This window comes from Cetorhinus maximus, chromosome 14 (genome assembly GCF_964194155.1).
Source record: "Cetorhinus maximus chromosome 14, sCetMax3.hap1.1, whole genome shotgun sequence".
Lineage (NCBI taxonomy): Eukaryota > Metazoa > Chordata > Chondrichthyes > Lamniformes > Cetorhinidae > Cetorhinus > Cetorhinus maximus.
In genome coordinates, this window is record NC_135892.1 from 86087702 (window position 1) to 86106032 (window position 18331).

An 18331-nucleotide genomic window follows, 5' to 3' on the forward strand; every position below is an offset into this window, starting at 1 on the left:
GTCATTGAAGACAGGCAAAGAGTGTTTATGCTTCAACTGCTGTCCTTCAAATGGCACATAGCGCTGTCTTTCAAATGAATACTCAGCATTTTCCTGCAGTATTTCTTTAACGTTTTAATCTAATTTTGGAGTTGAGGTTATTCGAAACCCTTCAAACTTTGTAAACATGGTCTGCATCCATTGTCATCCAAGCCCATGGCTCACATAATAGCCTTGTAATTGCTCCCAGGCATCCTTTTTTTAAATTGCAGTATTGCAAGCACTAAAATTTTTAATCAGGTTTTTTGAAATCTCTAAGCCGAGAAATGCCTGGAATAGTAATCATTTCAATTCCAAATTTTCAAAAATAGAGGTATCACATAATGCAGAAATGAAAATTTGCATTTATGTAGCATGATTAATGTAGAAAAACATCCCAGCATGCTTTAAAGCGAGCAGAAAATGAATGGGTATTGAACCAGGGTGGGAGAGTTGATGGCGTGACCAAAAGTTTTGTTTAGAAGGTATTATAACTTGAAATAACTAATTAGAAAGAGGGATTTTCGAGATGGAGGTCCAGAGATTAGGGCCAAGTCAGCCCTTGATGTAGCTAAGAACGAATGCATAAAAGTCCAAGGTTGGACAAGCAAAGTGGGGAATGTAGGACTAGAGGAGATTGAAAAGAAACTAGTGCTGGAGATGCCCCTCTGTGTTGGGACAGTTAGGAGGCGAACCATGCACAGCTGGAAGATTGCCACAATGGGGAGAGCTGATTTGAGGCCGCACTACAATTAGAACAGATTGGGATGTGGTCAGAGGGCTCTGAGCAGAGCAGTAAGGAGGGAGGAAGGAATGATCGGGACATAGTTGGCAGTGGGCTTGAAATCATGACCGCAGAGGCAGATCCCACCAGCAGACTTGCTTGCAGGTCTGGGGAAGACTCCCTGTTCCTCCTAATTCATCAGCAACATCCCCTTCAATTTTCATTTTGTGTATGGCCTGTTCGTTTTAAGTGTGCAATATCCTTAAGTTTTTGCGAGACCATGCACTGTTGGCATTTTAAAGGACAAGATTTGCGTGCAGCCTGCATAGTGAGTTGCTGAACGATCATGCCCATGTGCACCCTAGAGGGAACATTGCCCACAAATAATGCTCTTAAAAGCACTTACCTTCTGCAGCTCGTAGCTCTTACCTCTCTTTAGCTATTGGATTTCCCGTGTCTCTAGCCACGTAACCCTTCGCTCTTCTAATTTTGGCCTTTTGAGCATCCCCAGTTTTAATTGCTGCACCATTCATGGCTGTGCCTTCAGTTGCCTGGTCCCTAATTTCTAGAATTCCCTTCCTAAAATCTATGTTTTATTACATTAAAGGCATTATGTAAATGCAGGTTGTTATTGTTGAGCCCTGAGAAACCCGGCTGTCCAGCATTAAATTCAAATGGCTGCCAAACTCTGAGGAACGTAACCTAATTTAAATGTTATAATCACAGTCCTGTCTCTACAGAGTGGGTTACTCAGATGCCCCAAACCCATCATTGAAATTAAACAGGAAGCTTGTGGTGGGTTGAAGTCGGATTTCACATATTTATCAATTTAACCCCCAACTTCCACCCCATTGTATTGGGGTTTAAAATTACCCCTAGTGAATCAGTCAGTTCAATTATGGGGTTTATTCAAATAACTGTCCTGCATTTTAACAAGACATCAACTTCAAATTTGCTTTGTTACAAGCATTTTTTAAAAAAAGAATGGACTTACCAGCCTATTTTGTTCAAATTGGGTGCTCTGCCTAGCTTCCAAGAGCGCATGTAGGTCAGCACATATTTGTGGAAAAACAACTTTTAAAAACTTCTGTTATAGACTAGTGCAGCATTTCTAATGTTTTTCTAACTTACTTGGAGATAGAGGAGTATAACAGCTACTGTAAAAATCTATTATTTAATAGACAATTTACTTGTGCTTTGTCCCAGGGTCCAAGATCTTATGATCTCTGTAGTGGATTGCTCTTTTCCTAACTTTAAATGGCAAATTGCATCTTGAAATTAATGCACTGATACTTATTTTGATATAGTGAATTCAGTAGTTTTGGATATTTGAAAATGCATGTCATCCTATTCACAAAGTTCTTTTGTTAACCATCCCGCTGTTGTTCTAGGCCAAATACTTCATACTGATGTGATTTACATACTTGGTCAAGGAGCGCAGCGTGAAGCTGAAAAGATAAGGCATTTGCTTCATAAGTACAGGTGTGACAGTTGTACCTTGCATCTAGCATTGCTACGCCTAATTTTGTAATGTGATTTTCAAATGAATAAAGTAATTAATGGAGTTTGGCCCAGAAAATTAAATAATGCTTGTAATAAATGCATAATGTGTCCATTCTATCTGAATATTTTGTAAAGAGTTTGTATGGTGAAACAAAAAAGGGATAAAATCACCCCTAAAGTTAATAAGGCAAAATAATGAAAGTTCATTCGTGGTATTTTCTAATGAAAAATATATTTGCTCTGACCCAGACACAATGAGTCATGTTGTTTAAGATGAGTATTGTGCCAAAAATATTCAGAAGACCACTTATGTCTGAGTAAGTGATGGTCTCGTATTAGGAGCCAATGTCCTTGACCTGATTGGAGATAAATTTGGCTAAAGTACTTTATAAATCTATGTTAGTATAGGTCCTGTATTTAGTGTTCAGAGATTGACTTTTTGTTTTGTGAAGACCTTTTTAACGTGTGTGGCAAATAGGCTATCTGTAATTTTCATATTTTAAGAAGAGTACCTTTAACTTTAATGAAATCTTTAATGATATTAATATAATTTATATATAAATATCTTTATTGGTATTAATGCTGCACATGTAACTTTTTTTGCACGAGAAAGAAGAAAAAAAATCTTTCTTAGGAGAAGCTCAGAAAGGAGAACTCCTTGCTTTTGCTCTCTAAAAGGGCTTGTAGACTGCCCATACTACCTAACTGTCATTTGTTGTGATTTTTATAGAAGATGTATTTAAGTTTAAGTAAGTGTTTCTCTACATTGGACTAAATTAAAATGGTTGCCAAGGATGTGTGTAGGTCAAATATGGTAAATGTTGGTATACTGGAAAATAATTCACAATGAGGTGAGAGGAACTTAAACCACGAAGAAGTAACCAAGCCATTTGATATAAATAGTTTTGCTAAATAAGTATGCCTATTCTTATTCTGGCTTAAATTGACATTTCCTTAATTTTCAGTGGCTTAATTGCATTTTTCATCTACAATACTTAAGCTAATGGGGAGAAACCATTTACCCTGAAATTCAAACCACACACCATACTTTGGAATCCAAATGTAATATATCACAGTTCATGAGAGTAAGCATAAGTTTTTACAGTGTAAGAAAACAAAAGAATTCTACTACTTAGACACTAAAATCAATCCTTCAGAGCAAATAATAAGCAATTAATCATCTAGACAGAGCACTCTTGTAGAAACAGTCTGCAGATAAAATACACATGATTGAAAATTTTTCTTTACAAAACGACCATGCAACTGTGATTTTCTTTTCCTGTTTTGTGTACGTGAACTTAATTTTTTAAGCATTGGTTCAGAGTAATGAAAGGACCTGAAATATTGTTAATTTACAGTTTTACTTTAGATCCCAGCAATCCAATACATAATTAATATGCATTGATCCACAAAGATTTCAATGATTCAAGGAGAGAGCCGACCAGAAACTTGGAACAGTGAGGGATAGGCCTGCCTTGCCTACATTCCAAGAACAAACAAAAATTAAGTAAATGCGAAGTGCCTAGGTGAGAATAGAAAGTAATTGAACAAGGAACTTAATAATTATCAATATTTTAACACACAATACTAGAAATAGAGATGTGTTTCAGGCTTGCAGCATTTGAGTGTTAAATAATTAATACACTTCCAATAAATTAGTTTTATAAGGGCAATTCTATTTGATAACTGGCCCTAAAATGTTGCAATGGCTTTTTCCTTTCATAAAAGGAACCAAAATGATAGTCACAAAGTTATGCTTTGAACCAAATATTTCAACAGTTGTTTAGGCAGAAATGTAGGTGCACATATGATGTGAACCAATTAAATGGAAAGATAAAGTGATCAATTGCAATTTCGAGCTTTTCATATAGTGCTTAGCCTGTTTTCTTTTTAGAGAAGTTTAATAAATTTTCCCTTCGTTGATTGAGTTGAGGAATATTTTAATTAAACTTTTGGTTGTATTCTGAATTTGGTACAGAACTATTTATGATTTTTTTTTTTCTTCTGCCTAAAGCTGTTCGACCATTGTTATTGGTAATGGAACTGCTTGCAGGGAAACGGAATCTTTCTTTGCTGATTTGATTAACAGAAAATATTTTGCTCCACTGGACGTTGTCTACTGGTAAGACCCCTTCAGTTTCCTTCTTCATTTTCATGTTTGTCATTAGAACTTAAATGCTTCATTCAAAGCAAACTTAATTATCAAGATCTTGTGGTCTGCAGGTTAAATGATACAACTGATGGGATGAATATTATGTACTTTATCAACTTATTGAAGAGTTTTATGATGATGATGGGAAATTGCTGAAACAAAAATTGGAAATTTTAGCGATTGACAGGAATGCCTTTTTCAGACTAGAAGTATTAGACTACCTACTTTTTGAAAACTGATCACAGCTGACAGGAAAAAAATGAAATGCTCTGATACTCTTGGCACATGTTTTCCTGCAGACTGTGTTAGACAGTTTAAAGCCAGCAGTTGAAACCAACTGCAGCATGTAGAAGTGGAAAATGCGAGTGCAGTTCTATGCTTTGAATCTACTTTGGTGTTGATCACAGCTTACTTCTTGATCTGCAAACTTGAAAAATGAGAACAAATGTTGACAATCAAGAATATTTCTACGTGCAGTGTTATGCAAATTCAGATAACCTAATTTCCATTTTTAATGACAGAAGTTTGCATTTATCTGGCACCTATATCATAGGAAAGCGTCTTAAGTGCTTTCTAAGTGCTCCATAGAAGTATACTCAGACAAAATTTGACATCAAACTAAAGGCGATATTCGGAGGATCATTAAAGGCTCGGTGAAAGTGGCATACTGTGAGAGAGGTTTGGGAAAGGAATTCCAAAACTTTGGGTCTAGATGACTAAAGGTATACCTGCCAATGTAGGAGCAAAGGGAGGAAAGAATTGGAGGAAGGAAGTTCCAGACATTGGGAGGGGTGTGATGTGAATGAATGTGTACATAAGGATGAGGGTTTTAATTTAAAGACATTGGCGGACTGGGATCCAGGAATGATGGGTGAGCAGGACTTGGTGCAGCATATGATAATGGGAGTTTTGGAGGAGCCTAAGTTTATGGAAGTTCAGAGACTGGAAAGGAGAGAATTGGAATTGCTTGTGGTTGGAGAAAAACGCATGGATGGAGGTTTTCTGCAGCAATTGGACTGAGGCAGGAACAGATACAAGTGATGTCACAGGGTAGAAATGGGCATCACCACGTCTGGCTTGAATGGCCCAATAACTATCAGACCTAGCTTCCTTAGCCAAACTGCCTGTTGCACGAGGATCACCCTGGAGGGCAGATAATCACAGCCTCCATTTCTGCTGGTCATCTCCTTAAAATCTTAGTCACTACAATTGAGATAATGGGCAGAATTGTCCAAGATTTGCACTAATTGTGGTAGCGGGCAGGAAAAACGATGTTTTATCCAACAGCCGCAGTGGAGGCTTCTCATGCTTTATCGTCCCAATCTTGCTGCATTAATTATGCATTCCCAGGAAACGTGCTGTTTTGATGGCGGGTGGGCTCCAATTTGCCTGCCATGCTGTCTCCTCGTTGCTTCATCACGCCGGGTGCCACAACCCGTACGCGCATCTCTCAGTGCTTCCAGCCCAAGACTGCTGGACAGAAGACATGGCCCCGAAAGGCAAGAAGACTGCAGACCCAAAGTTTAGTCATGCATCCCTCGAGCGCCTATTGGATGCTGTGGAGGTCTGCCATGATGTCCTCTAACCGCCTCTCTGGCTGCAGGAAGGGCAGCTAAATTATCACTCTGGCTTGATAGGCGATGGCAGTGGTGATCAGTGCCAATGCTGTACAAAAGAGGTTGGGCATCCAATGCAGATAGAGGATGAATGATCTCACCCGTGCCGCCAGGATAAGGCAACCATCTCATCACTCTAAACTCTCACACTCAAGCCCATCACACATTCACTGGCATCTCACTCACTGCCAGGTCGAGGGACATCACCACTCATTCTTTCACACACACCCTCACATCTCCATCTGGCCTCATCTACCCTGGAGACTGCCTCCTCAACCCTCACCACCTTGAGTTCACTTGCACAGATCAACTTGTGCTCCCACACAAACCTTGGGAAACCAACCCCCCCCCCACCACCAGTACAGCCCTCACCTGCAGCTCCTTCCCTTGCCTGAGGCCACTTCTCCCCTTTCCCCAATCAAGCCCTAGCCCTGCAGCTGTACAAAGCCACCCCTGCCATATGGCTGGTCTGGTAGGTAGAAACCTGCCCTTGAGCCCCCCCTAAAAAAGTGATGTGGTGCTGTCTGTGAAGCCTAGTGCTGATGACTGCAAGTGCTGCCTGAAGCAAGGTGGGCAAACAATGCTTAAAGTCCCGAGCGAAGTGCAGCTTGTCAGATGCATGTCGCTTATGTGCTGTTGTGAAACATATCGGAGTGATAGTGGGCGGAAGATCCAGCATGAGGGCATGAGTCCAGCGGGCTAGCCTTATAATGATATGCTAATGTATTACAATGAGATTCCTGTCCTCCGATGGCAGAAAAGGAGGCCCACCATCTACGGGCTGAGCAGATGATTGCAAACTGGTTTCACGACATCGTGAAATTGATTTTTGACCTTCTCGCCATATTGTCTGCTCACGCCGCCAAACAGGCCCAACGCCACTGGGCATGGAAAATTACGCCTAATTGGTATACCTGCTTCTGCTGCTTTCCCATCCCATTCTGGCTTTAAACCTCCTGGCTATAGCTTCTTCCAACCTTCTCTATGCCATCCTTGGCACCTCTTGTTGATGAGACCTACCTTCTGTACTCTTCACCTCCATCCCTACTAAACTCCTGACTGCCCAAATTCCCTTTTTTGCTTCCATGCTAGATGATTATAACTGGCTTCCTCTTGTTAAATACTTTTCAGAATTACTGCCACCAAGTTGCATCTCAACTAAAATCCATCTATGCACTTTGTCTTTGCTACCTACTGCTCCAACTCTGACATACCTGGATATTCTCTTTCTGCCCCCACCACCAACCCCACCTGCCCAGAGGATGCTGAGGCCAAATGTGGTACCAGTTCCCAATTGCAAGTACCACACAACTAGGTGCATTTACCTACTGAAACATCAGGGGTGCCTCTGAGATTTCTCTGCAGTAAATAGGTTTTCAAAAATCTATTGCATTCAGTGGAACTCTTGTACTGCATACTTTTGTATTCATAAAGTAAAGTACATCTGCAATAGCTTATGTTGTAATTAATAAAACCTCTGATCTGAAACCATATCTCAGAATTAAACCGGATTTAAAAAAAACTAAACTAGCCTTCATGTCCGTGGAAGTAAAGTTAGTGCCTGTTCAATGTTTCCATGTGATATACCTCACTGAACTCATAGGAGGGCAGTGAATTCGCCCCATTTAGCTGCTCTAATGGAAATCTGGAATCATATTCCTAAGAAATGGAAATATAAACATATATGCGAGATGGCACATGTATTGACAAAAGAGAAATATTATTTCTTTAGCAGCAGGAGGAAAAGGTGGAGAAAAATATTTAGAGTGACTAAGGACCCCCGAAGTACTCTAAATTATAGAACTATCAAAATTGATTTATTGTGACATCTGTTTTAACTTTACACTGAATTCCACAAAAGTTTTAGAAGTAGAATTTTAGTTCTTTTTAAGCTTCCCATCATTCCTTCTATTCTAATTCTGATATTATGTTGTACAGCTTTCAAATATAAATATCATCACATGTGGAAAAAGTAGTGTGACTAAAATTAGAGAGGCATTCCTGGGGAAAGATGTGTAAATGAATTATTAAAATTAAATATTGGAGTGAAAAGGAGGCCATAAGCATCTAATATTTTTTGAGTTTATAAATACCATCTGGACTTTATTTGACACTAATCTCAAATGAAAAACAAATATTTCTTACTGTGCCTTTTAGCGATGATTGTTCTCCTGGCTTTATGTGTTCTAGTCCAACATAAATAACATAAGGATTTTTTTTCATAGCTTCTCTACTGGATCCTTCATTATTGACTGAGCTTTGTATTGGGCTTCTGCCCAGTGCAAATTTCATCTAGTCATGAGGTTTTCTGTAACAAATCTTTATCCATTGCCAACACCAGTATAGCTTTTGACTGTTTTTTATTAACTTTATCTGTTTAAGCCAAGGGTGCAGTGTATTATAACTGAAGCAGATGTCTCAAATGAGCATTTGGATTCATTGTTTGCATTAGACATACTAATCATGGACCCTAAAATGGGCCTACAGCTCTGAGAATACCCGGCATTAAAACATTGTCAAACACTTGCTAGATTTGAAGTTCAGAAATATGAGCATTTTGTTTTGAGAATTCAACAAACTTAATCTTGCATCAAAGCTGTTACACATACAGTAGCTTTGCTGCCACATATGTTCTTAAAAATTCTATTAAATCTTTAAAACAAATTTCAATTTTATACATTCCAACTTAGGTGTTTGTTATTTCTTAGTGCCAACTGTTTGTGTTCTTGATATGAATTAGTCTCCTTCAATTGCATTGTTCGGAGTAAATGCCAAAAATCTCTGTAGACAGTTTAAGGAGCTGCTTTGCTCACAGTTCAGTTTAAATGTTCGTTTGAAAAAGTCCTTTAAATTGTAAAAGATAGTATTCATGCTGACATAGAATGTCCATATCTGTCCATTGTAATATTAAAAATATTGAGGTTCAACCTTTGTAGAATCTTTTAGATGTCTTAATCCTTTAACTGCAAGGGAAACTTAAATCATTGCATGGCGCTCAGAAATAATGCATCCGCATTCTTTGTTCCTGGCCATTGCTGAATTTCCAGTCTTTGAATGCTTGAAAAGTCCATCCTCATTCCCAGCAGCAGTTTAATAAATTGTTGAATTCAGGATTAGCATACTTTTGAACTGCTTTTGGAATTTTTATGCCAAACAATGCTACAAGAACTTTTTTGTTTGTTTTTGACATTGATGTTCCTGTTCATATTTATAGTCCAGTTGATTGCTTTTATTCTAGGTAGTTTGTGTCTTTCATGAATTCTAAGTACCAAATAGCTCTTGCTGAAATAACTTGGAATATTGACTTCCATGCCAAATTTATGGTCACCGCATGCCTCCTCTCTCCTGTACCCCATGGGCAACATTTTCCCCTGCTTCCGTGCGTAAGACCACACGGATCTCCCTGAGGCAAGTGCTGCCTCAGGGAGATCGGTTCACATTTTAAACTTTAAATAAAGCTGAGAAAAAAATTTCCCTGCTGTGTCCCCTCATGTGACACTGTCACATGAGTTGGGACATGTCCATAAATTTTAAAATATTGAGAGATTTTTAAATCCTCATGAAACCTCACCCCGCCCGTGGATGAGGTTTCATGCTTTTTCAGAAGCCAGCCAGGGCTCCCGGCCTGCCTGCCAACCTTAAGGTTGGATGGGCAGGTCCATTAATGACTTCAACTACTTTGTTAATGGCCTTAATAGGCCGTTGACAGGTCGGCGGGCGTGCAGCCGACTCGGGTGCGTGCCTGCTGAACTGAAAGTCTGAATGACTCGCCGTGACGTCGGGACGCAAGCTCGGCATCATCCTGTGTCATTTTACACTTCGGTGAGCGGGCCGGAAGATACAGCCCCATGTTGCTGTTAACAACATTTCAAACTCAGCTTTATCCCAACTGCACTCTTGAGTTATGTTTCCTCAGATAGAGGAAGGGAAGCTAGATGGCAAGTCTGTCTTAGCTGTCTTTCGGTCCTTTCAGGTTATTGTTTTAAGAGGGACATTGGTATTACTAAATGTTTTGAACATGGAAGGAAAATTTCTTTCTGCCCGAACTGTTATAGGACACAGTTGTTAGCAAGAAGATTGATGTTGTTACTGATGCTGTTTTGTACGGTACTTTATATTCAAACAGTACAGCATTTAAGAACATAATTGCGCCTAAGAATGTTGTAAATTCTCACCATGATAACTGGGCAAAACTGACAGCAACCCCTGGCTTCCATACCTATGCAAATAAAGGTGGAAATCCCGAAGGAGACTAATTCATATCAAGAACACAAACAGTTGGCATTGAGAAATAACAAACACCTAAGTTGGAATGTATAAAATTGAATACCCTTCTGTATAGGATGCACTGTTGCAGTCATTGCTGGTGGAAGCTGCACCGATGTCACTGTGAAGGTGTGCATTTAAACTAATTGTTATTGCACAAAAGACTGATGAACAAGGCTTAAGATTTCAATCAGGATTGCGTTTTTACTGACGGAATTACTGGTGAGCAATCTCTCCGGCCCTAAAAAGTTTATTTTACAAGTTATTCCCTGAAAAGAAAATTAATATTAGTTATTTTAAGTAAATAAAAATTAAGTTTTTAAAAGAAATTGCTATTTAATTTCTATTTAATTTCTCCCTTAATCCCACATGTATGTTCCAATCTTTATTTTGTTTTCTGTACAATGATTTAAATGTAATTTACAATTCCTGTTTTTACTGCTTGCTTTTGCCACCTGTGAGGATTCTCAATCTAGTTGGTTGACCAGCCTCCCTGCTGCTTGCCCTGTTAATAGATGCCCTGTAGAGGGTGCTGAATTGAAGCAGTGTCAGAAAAGAGGAAGCCTGCGCTGTAGAGCTCATCAACATTTTGTGGGCAACTTTTTTCAAGGTGAAGAGCCAGTGCCATTCCTTCCTTCATTGCTGATTGCAAAATCTGGGCAATTATAATTTGGGGATTTTAAAAATTGTCTTTTGCAGTGTTGCCTCAGGAGTTTGTGTACAAGATAGAGTGTATGACCTACATTTAGTTTGTGACTTTCTCATATTGAACAACTTCCTCTTTTAATAAGAAAAACTGTAAGTCGAGCTCATGAAATGATTTGAGGAAATGAGGTCGTGGTGGGTAAAAATGAAGAGTGAAAACTGGGAAATCAGTTTTCCTTTTATAAAGATGAGGACAAAGTGTGCTTTGGTTAAATTTTAAATAAAATTTATAGTGTTCCTTCTCAGTTCAGAAACCCTATAACCCTCTGCTTAATCCCCATTATTATCCATGCACTTTCATCTCTATCGTCTGTTCTCAGCTCGCCTAAAGTATGGCATCTAACTGCCTGTTGACCTATTTTTACAGCCTTTTTAAATACCTGTTTTGATTTGACTCCACCCACGTACTTCTAATATTACGTTTGACTTTTTTCTTCTGCATCACTGCCTGTTAGGTATGGTTAACATTCGGTTCCACATTTTGATAATTGAGCCTCAAGGACACGGGGCTGTGAAAACAGCAGGTCTGGTTGCAGAAATGAAAGTAGTTCAGTGGCACCCATATTATTTACCTGATTGGCACATTGAACCAGTGGCATTCATTTTCTATTCAAACAGCATTAATCTGTATTTCATCAGGTACCTGCCGTGCTGTAACTTTAGATGCGTCCTTGAGACTCGGATTACTCTGAGTTGCCATTATTTTTATTAATGTACCATGAAAGGAGTACACGAAAGAGAGTCAACATCAAAGACTCTTTTTAAAAGGAAATGGCTGATGTGAATCCCTTGGTACTAAATGTTGTCTGTCAAATAATTTGGCTATATTGCATCCTTTCACAAATCCTTGAAAAAGAATTCATTGCAGGTGTTGCTGGGGATTACAGTATTTTCAGAAAGTTGGAAAAATTGAGCTGGTTGGGATGAAATGTGTTATGGTCAATAATTGAAGGGCATGGGTTTATGTTTGCAGTTATATGTGGGTTAAGTGCCTGATCTCACTCTATCCAAGTGTAGACACTGTTTCGAGACAAAGCACTTCCTCTTCAAAGAGGATTCTGATTCTGTCTCTTAGCTGACTGTGTTTCACTGAGGAGAAAGGAAAGTTCTCCTTTTAATGTTATAGTTTATTAATCTAGCAATTAAATATTGTGTGTTGCAGCCAAATCAAGATCTGCTTTTTCACTGTTAAACTATATAGGGAAGAGACTGTTAAAAGGTAGACTGCAAAAGACAATTTATTATAGTGTTGCATTATTGTAGTATATTACAGCTGTCTTCTAAAATGGAAATACATTATTTTGCTTTTGTCTTTGTGGTGACCTGTCGTCTTATTTCAAATTTGAAATACACCACGCAATGTGTTTTTATCAACTGCCTAGGTTTGTGTCACTAGAGATCATGTTGACAGGCTGCTGAGGTTTGATTACAATAAAGATGATGTTGAATGGTTCAGGGTTTAGACCTGCATAATTCTGCCTGAGGCAGCAATCAGAAAGAATGAAATACTTATATCCTGTACACTTTAGTCAACTACCAATCTTGGCACCAAAAGCGTCTGGTTGAAAATACACAACCAAAGCTTTGCATATGTTAAGTAGAATGCAGTAGTTCTTAAAGAAATATCTTCAACACAGATTGCTTTGTTTCATGAGTTTGGAATCCCATATTCTGATCTTAAACGCTGTTGCATTAAACACAAACTAACAATACTCTTCATTAGGATTATATTTATGAAGCTGTTTCTGATTTTGCAAAAAAAAAGTTTTGCACTTTGCCAGAACTTTATGTAATGAAGACATTATTTGACTACTTTATAATAACAGTAAAGGAAGACAAAATGTATGATGAAGAGCAGTGGAAATATGCTCATTTAAAAGCCAAAGTTATTTAGACTAGCTCTTCATCAGAAGTTTCTTGGGTCCTCTGATGCATTTGATGGTGGCTGATGAACCTAGTCTTGGGTTTGATCTCGCCGATCACTTGGATGACGTGGTTCGAATTGGTTGATGCACTTACTGCGTGGTTTTTCATGCTGTTTGATTTTCTACACAACCCATGTTTATTTTTGAAGTGGGCAATACCATAGAACTGAATGCCATCAGGACATGTCCAACATCATAGACCAGATTTTGCTTTCAGCAGTGAAATAAACTGCACCAACTGTTCATTACATTTGCCCTTGCCACAGATTTTCTATGCGGTTTTGCACTGAAATATACTGTTGAGAACTGTTTTGGCACAGCACCCTCTGCAGGGAACCTGGGACATGCTTGAACAGGGCAAGCAACTGTGTATCTTCTTAACCAATCAAATTCAATAATGAGCAGTGCAGAGTCTGAACCAGAAAGAATCGGTTAAAGTCTTTTATTCAATATTAGATCAGTTGCATTAAATGAAATAGAGAGAAGGGAAGATTGGATTAAGAGAGAGATAAGAGTCAAAAAGAAAATGTAAATTTTTTAAACATTCCCAATAATATTACTGAAAATATTTTTGTAGTGTGTGGCACCATGCCCTACACTGTGCTTGATCTGAGCTGTGCGAATTTCTTTTAACTTTTTTGATTTGATCCATTTGTGCCAGTATATTGCCTCAATAGATGACCGCACCATAAACAATACCCACTTGAAACCTGTCCATGCTGTAAACTAGCTTAAGCGGAAGCAGTTTTGCTGCGCATTTAATGACACTGCCAAACATGTTGTAGATCTCTCTGACCATGTAATCTCTAAAGCGAGCAATTTGTTCTCACACATGGCTTCAATTTTGGTGTGCCTTCGTCCCACATCACACAGGAAGAGGTATTTGCTGAGTTTGAACTCATCTGTTTCCATCTATCCCTTCACAACCCATTGTCTAATGAAGATGCTGAGTCCTTAAAAGATTGCCTAGCTGATCTAGTGTACGCATATTGCGAGATACCCAATGACTTGGCCGATTTTCGCATGCAGTGCAAATGTCTGGTAGCATTGCGAGACCTCAAGGTTAACCCAGAAATATATATCTGTAAGCTCGACAAAAGTACTGGAATAGTCATCCTTTACAATTGTGACTATATCAACAAAGCGCACACTGTTCTTAATGACAGGCCCAAATTCATATCCATTGGACTTGCTGCTAAGCATGACCGCTCAGCACTGCTTGAAAGCAAGTTACAGAAATGTTTGTTGGACTTGGATAAGAGTAACAAGCTGCCTGGTGGTGTATATGATGGGATTTGTCCTCACAGCTCACTGGCCATGCATGTTTGGGCTGTCCAAGACACAAATGTGATGTCCCTTTACACCCTACCTTATCTATGACTGGCTCTGCACAACATGAATTGGCCAAATGAGTGAATGAGTTGCTGCAACCAGTTCTGAGCAAATTTTCCATACACACGGAGAAGGATTCCTTCACCTTTGCGAAAATAATGCAGGACTTGCATATCAATAGTAACAACATATCCATGTGCTTGTTCGACATTGCTGGCTTATTCACTAATATGCCGCTCAAGGAAGCCATAGACATTTGTACCTGGATGCATTGCCATTGTCTGTTTCTGTATTAATTGAACTTATGAACTCTGCAGCTTGTGCAGTTGAGTTCAGTTTTAATGACACCATGTATGCCCAAATAGATGGTGTTGTCATGGGATCCCCTCCAGGTCCAGCTCTCTCAAACATCTTTGTTGGATTCCATGAGAAACATGCCTTCAATGGAATGACACCTAACCTACCCCTTGCATATTTCCAATACATGGATGATATGTTTGCTATATTTGAATCTGCAGCTGCATGTAAAAAATTTCTTTGCCTTAATGGGCCCCATAATGGGCTGAAATTCACCTTTGAAATGGAACAGTCAAATAAGCTCCCTTTCCTCAGCATACTAGTTGAGAAATTTACCAATGGGTTCTCTACTGTTTTTTACCATGAGCCCACTTTCACTGGTCAATGTACATGTTGGGATTCCTACAGTTCCACATGTTGTAAGATTGGCCTTGTTGACAAGCTTGTAAATAGGGCCTGAGCCATTTGCTCACCATGCAGGCTTGGTACCAAAATATAGCACTTAAAAGCTATCCTCTGGGAAAATGGCTACCCTGATCAGATAATTCGTTGCTGTATATCCTTCAAACTCATGAATGGGCCTAAGGCTACCACTTTTGGTCCTGAAAGGGCCCAGTCTACCTTGGATTATCCTGGAAGGGTAAGGTGCCTCAAAAATTTGAACATAGGAACATCGGACCTAAGAGCAGTAGTAGGCCATTTGAGCCTTTGAGCCTGCCCTGCCATTCAGTAAGACCATGATTGATCTGGTTGTGGTCTCAGCTCTGCTTTCCTGCCTGACTCCTTCTCACCCCCCCAATAACCCTTGACTCCCTTGTCTATCCAAAATCTATCTCAGTCAGCGTTGAATAAATTTGAAGACCCAGCCTCCACTACCTTCTGGGGAGGAGAATTCCACAGACTAACAGCCCCCCTGAGAGAAAACAATTCCCTTCCCTTCTGACTTAAAATGGAGACCTCTTATTCTTAAACTATCTTCCCTAGTTTTAGCCTCCACATAAGAGGAAATATCCTCTGGGTGTCCACCCTATCAAGTCCCCTCAAGATCTTATAAGTTTCAATGAAATCACCTCTTCTTCTAAACCCCAATGATATAGGCCCTACCAGTTCAACCATACAGGCCTTGCATATAGGTGAAGCTAGCCAGTCCACACTGCTACTATTTAGTAGCAACACGAGTGGTATTCTCCACTAGCAGGATGCTGCCGTCAAGGCAAAAAGACATTCTGCCTACCTTACAAATGAGGAATGTAGTATATGAATTTCAGTGCCGGTGTGATGCCAGGTATGTAGGCTATATATCCCAACAAATGGGGGATTGTATCGAACTGGCTGTTCACAACAGGCAAATTACTGACCGTACTCAACCAGCCCGTGTTTGCAAAACTCAGAACATGGAATCACATCTAATGTTGGACACCATGATTGGACAGCACTTGCTAAACAATCCTGATTGTGCTAAGAATTACACTGACAACCAATTTAAGATTATCAATCAGGCTCGCAGTATGGCTCACTTACACGTGCTGGAAGCTGCACATGTTTATGCACAGAGCCCTGTCCTTTGCAAACAGAAAGAACATGGCCACGCATTTTTCAAGTAAATAAAAGCTTGGGAGACAGCCATTCCTTGGTTAATTCCCCATGGCAATGCCTTGACCAATCAGAGTTGACCTGCCTGATTTGAATGTAAACAAAAATTTGGCAGTTAACTATTCCCTGGCACATTTTCCATGGCAACACCTCTACCAATCAGGGTCCACTTGCCAACCAATCAGAACCCCCTCCTTATACAGTATAAGTTCCCTTTCAGATTTGGTATTCTTGCAAATCTGTCCTGATGAGTGCAAGATGAAAAGCTTCAAGAGCATGTCTCTTTTTTCAGCAGTGTTCAAGTTCTGTACAACCAAGTGACTAATCCCAATAATAATTAAAATCTGAAGAAATGACATGTAAACAGTTAATTTTCAGTGCCAGCAAGGTTGTTGAGCATCAATTAAGACCTATCATGCCATTCAAAATTCACTTATACTTGAATAGACAAATCCTACCTCTTTCTGGCAGGGTTAGTAGGCATATAGAGTCATCTTCATTTATGGCACAGAAGGAATCCATTCAGCCCATCGAGTCTTGCTGGCTCTCTGTGGAGCAATCCAGTCAGTCACATTCCCCTGCTCTATTCATGTAACCCTGCAAGTTTATTTCCCTCAAGTGTTCATCCAATTTTCATTTGAAGTAAGTGATCATCTCTGCATCTGCCACCTCGTGGACAGCAAGTTCAAGGTCATTATCAGTCGCTGCATAAAAAAACATCTTCCTCACATCCACCCTGCATCTCTTGCCCAAAGCATTAAACCTGTTTCCTCGTCCTTGTGCCATCAGCTGATGGGAACAGTTTTTCCTTTTCTACCTTATCCAAACCTTTCCTAACCTTGTATACCTCTATCAATCTCCTTTGCTCCAAGGAGAAAAAACCCAGCTTTTCCAGTCTAACCTTCTGGTTAAAATTACCCCTTTTCTGGAACCATTCTGGTAAATCTCCTCTGCTTCCTCTTGAGGACCTTCTTCCTAAATTCACATTCTTCCTAAAGTGTGTTGGCCATAACTTGATGTAATACTCTAGTTGGAAACTAAACAGAGCTTTATAAAGGTTCAGCATAATCTCCCTGCTTTTTTATGAAGCCCAAAATCCCATTTGCTTTGCTGACCACACTCTCTATTGTCTGTCACCCTCAAAGATCTATATGTGTGTACCATCAGGTCTGTCTATTCCTGAACATTCTTCAGAACCAGTAAGTCTATATTGCCCCTCCCAATCCCTTCTGCCAAAATGTATCACTTCATACTTTTCTGCATTAAATTCCATATGTCACTTATCTGCCCCATTCTGCTACCTGTCTATGTCCTGTTGCAGTTAATTTGTGTTATCTTCACCGTCAGTCACTCCAAGTCTGGTATGATGTGCAGATTTTGAAATTTTACCATGTATTTCAATATCCAAATCATTTGTGTATATCAAAAAATGTTGTGGTCCTAGCACTGACCCATGGTGAATACCACTGTTTACAATTCTTCAGTCTGAAAAAGAACCACTTCCCATGTCTTGCTGTTTTCTGTTCTTAAGCCAAGCTAACACTGACCCTCCTAATCTAGCAATTTTGTTAACTAGTGTTTTATCTGGTACCTTGTCAGATGCTTTCTTAAAATCTATATAGACAACATCCACTACATTCCCTTCATCAACCTTCTCTGTTACTTTATCAAAAAAGGCAATTAGATTAGTCAAGTATGATCTACCTTTTACAAATCCCTGCTGGCTCTCCTTAATTAACGAATGTCTCCAAGTGCCTGTTGAATTTTTTCCCCCCAATTATTGTTGCTGAAGCCTTACCCACCAATTATGTTAAGCTGATTGGCCTGTAGTTATTAGGGCTATCCTTACACTCTTTCTTAAATAAGGGTACCACATTTGCCACTCTCCAATCCTCTGTCACCTCCCCAGTATCGCGAAGATTGGAAGATTATGCAAGCCCTTCCACTATCTCCACCCCTATTTCCTTTAACAAACGGGATTGCAAGACATCTGAATCAGGCGACTTAACCACGCTAAACAGAGCCTTTCAAGTACCTTCTGCTTCTTAATTTTCACTCCATCCTTTTTGTCTACCATCTCTGCCTCTACTTTTTTCTGCTTCATCTTCCCCAATGAACACAGATACTTATAAGGTATTCTGGCCTTATCCCATGCCTCTAAGCATAAATCGCCCTCTTTGTCCTATTATGTTCCACCCCA

The 18331-nt window shown here is 39.5% G+C and overlaps 1 protein-coding gene across 2 annotated transcripts in view; it reads left to right on the forward strand.

Annotated features, from left to right (window-relative positions):
- srbd1 (S1 RNA binding domain 1) overlaps positions 1-18331 on the forward strand; it is a 283354-nt gene that overhangs the window by 63042 nt on the left and 201981 nt on the right. For both annotated transcript variants that reach the window (XM_078557178.1, XM_078557179.1), the window contains exons 14-15: positions 2134-2224; positions 4260-4367. In XM_078557178.1, coding sequence (XP_078413304.1) covers positions 2134-2224; positions 4260-4367 — 199 coding nt within the window. The remainder of the gene's footprint in view (positions 1-2133; positions 2225-4259; positions 4368-18331) is intronic.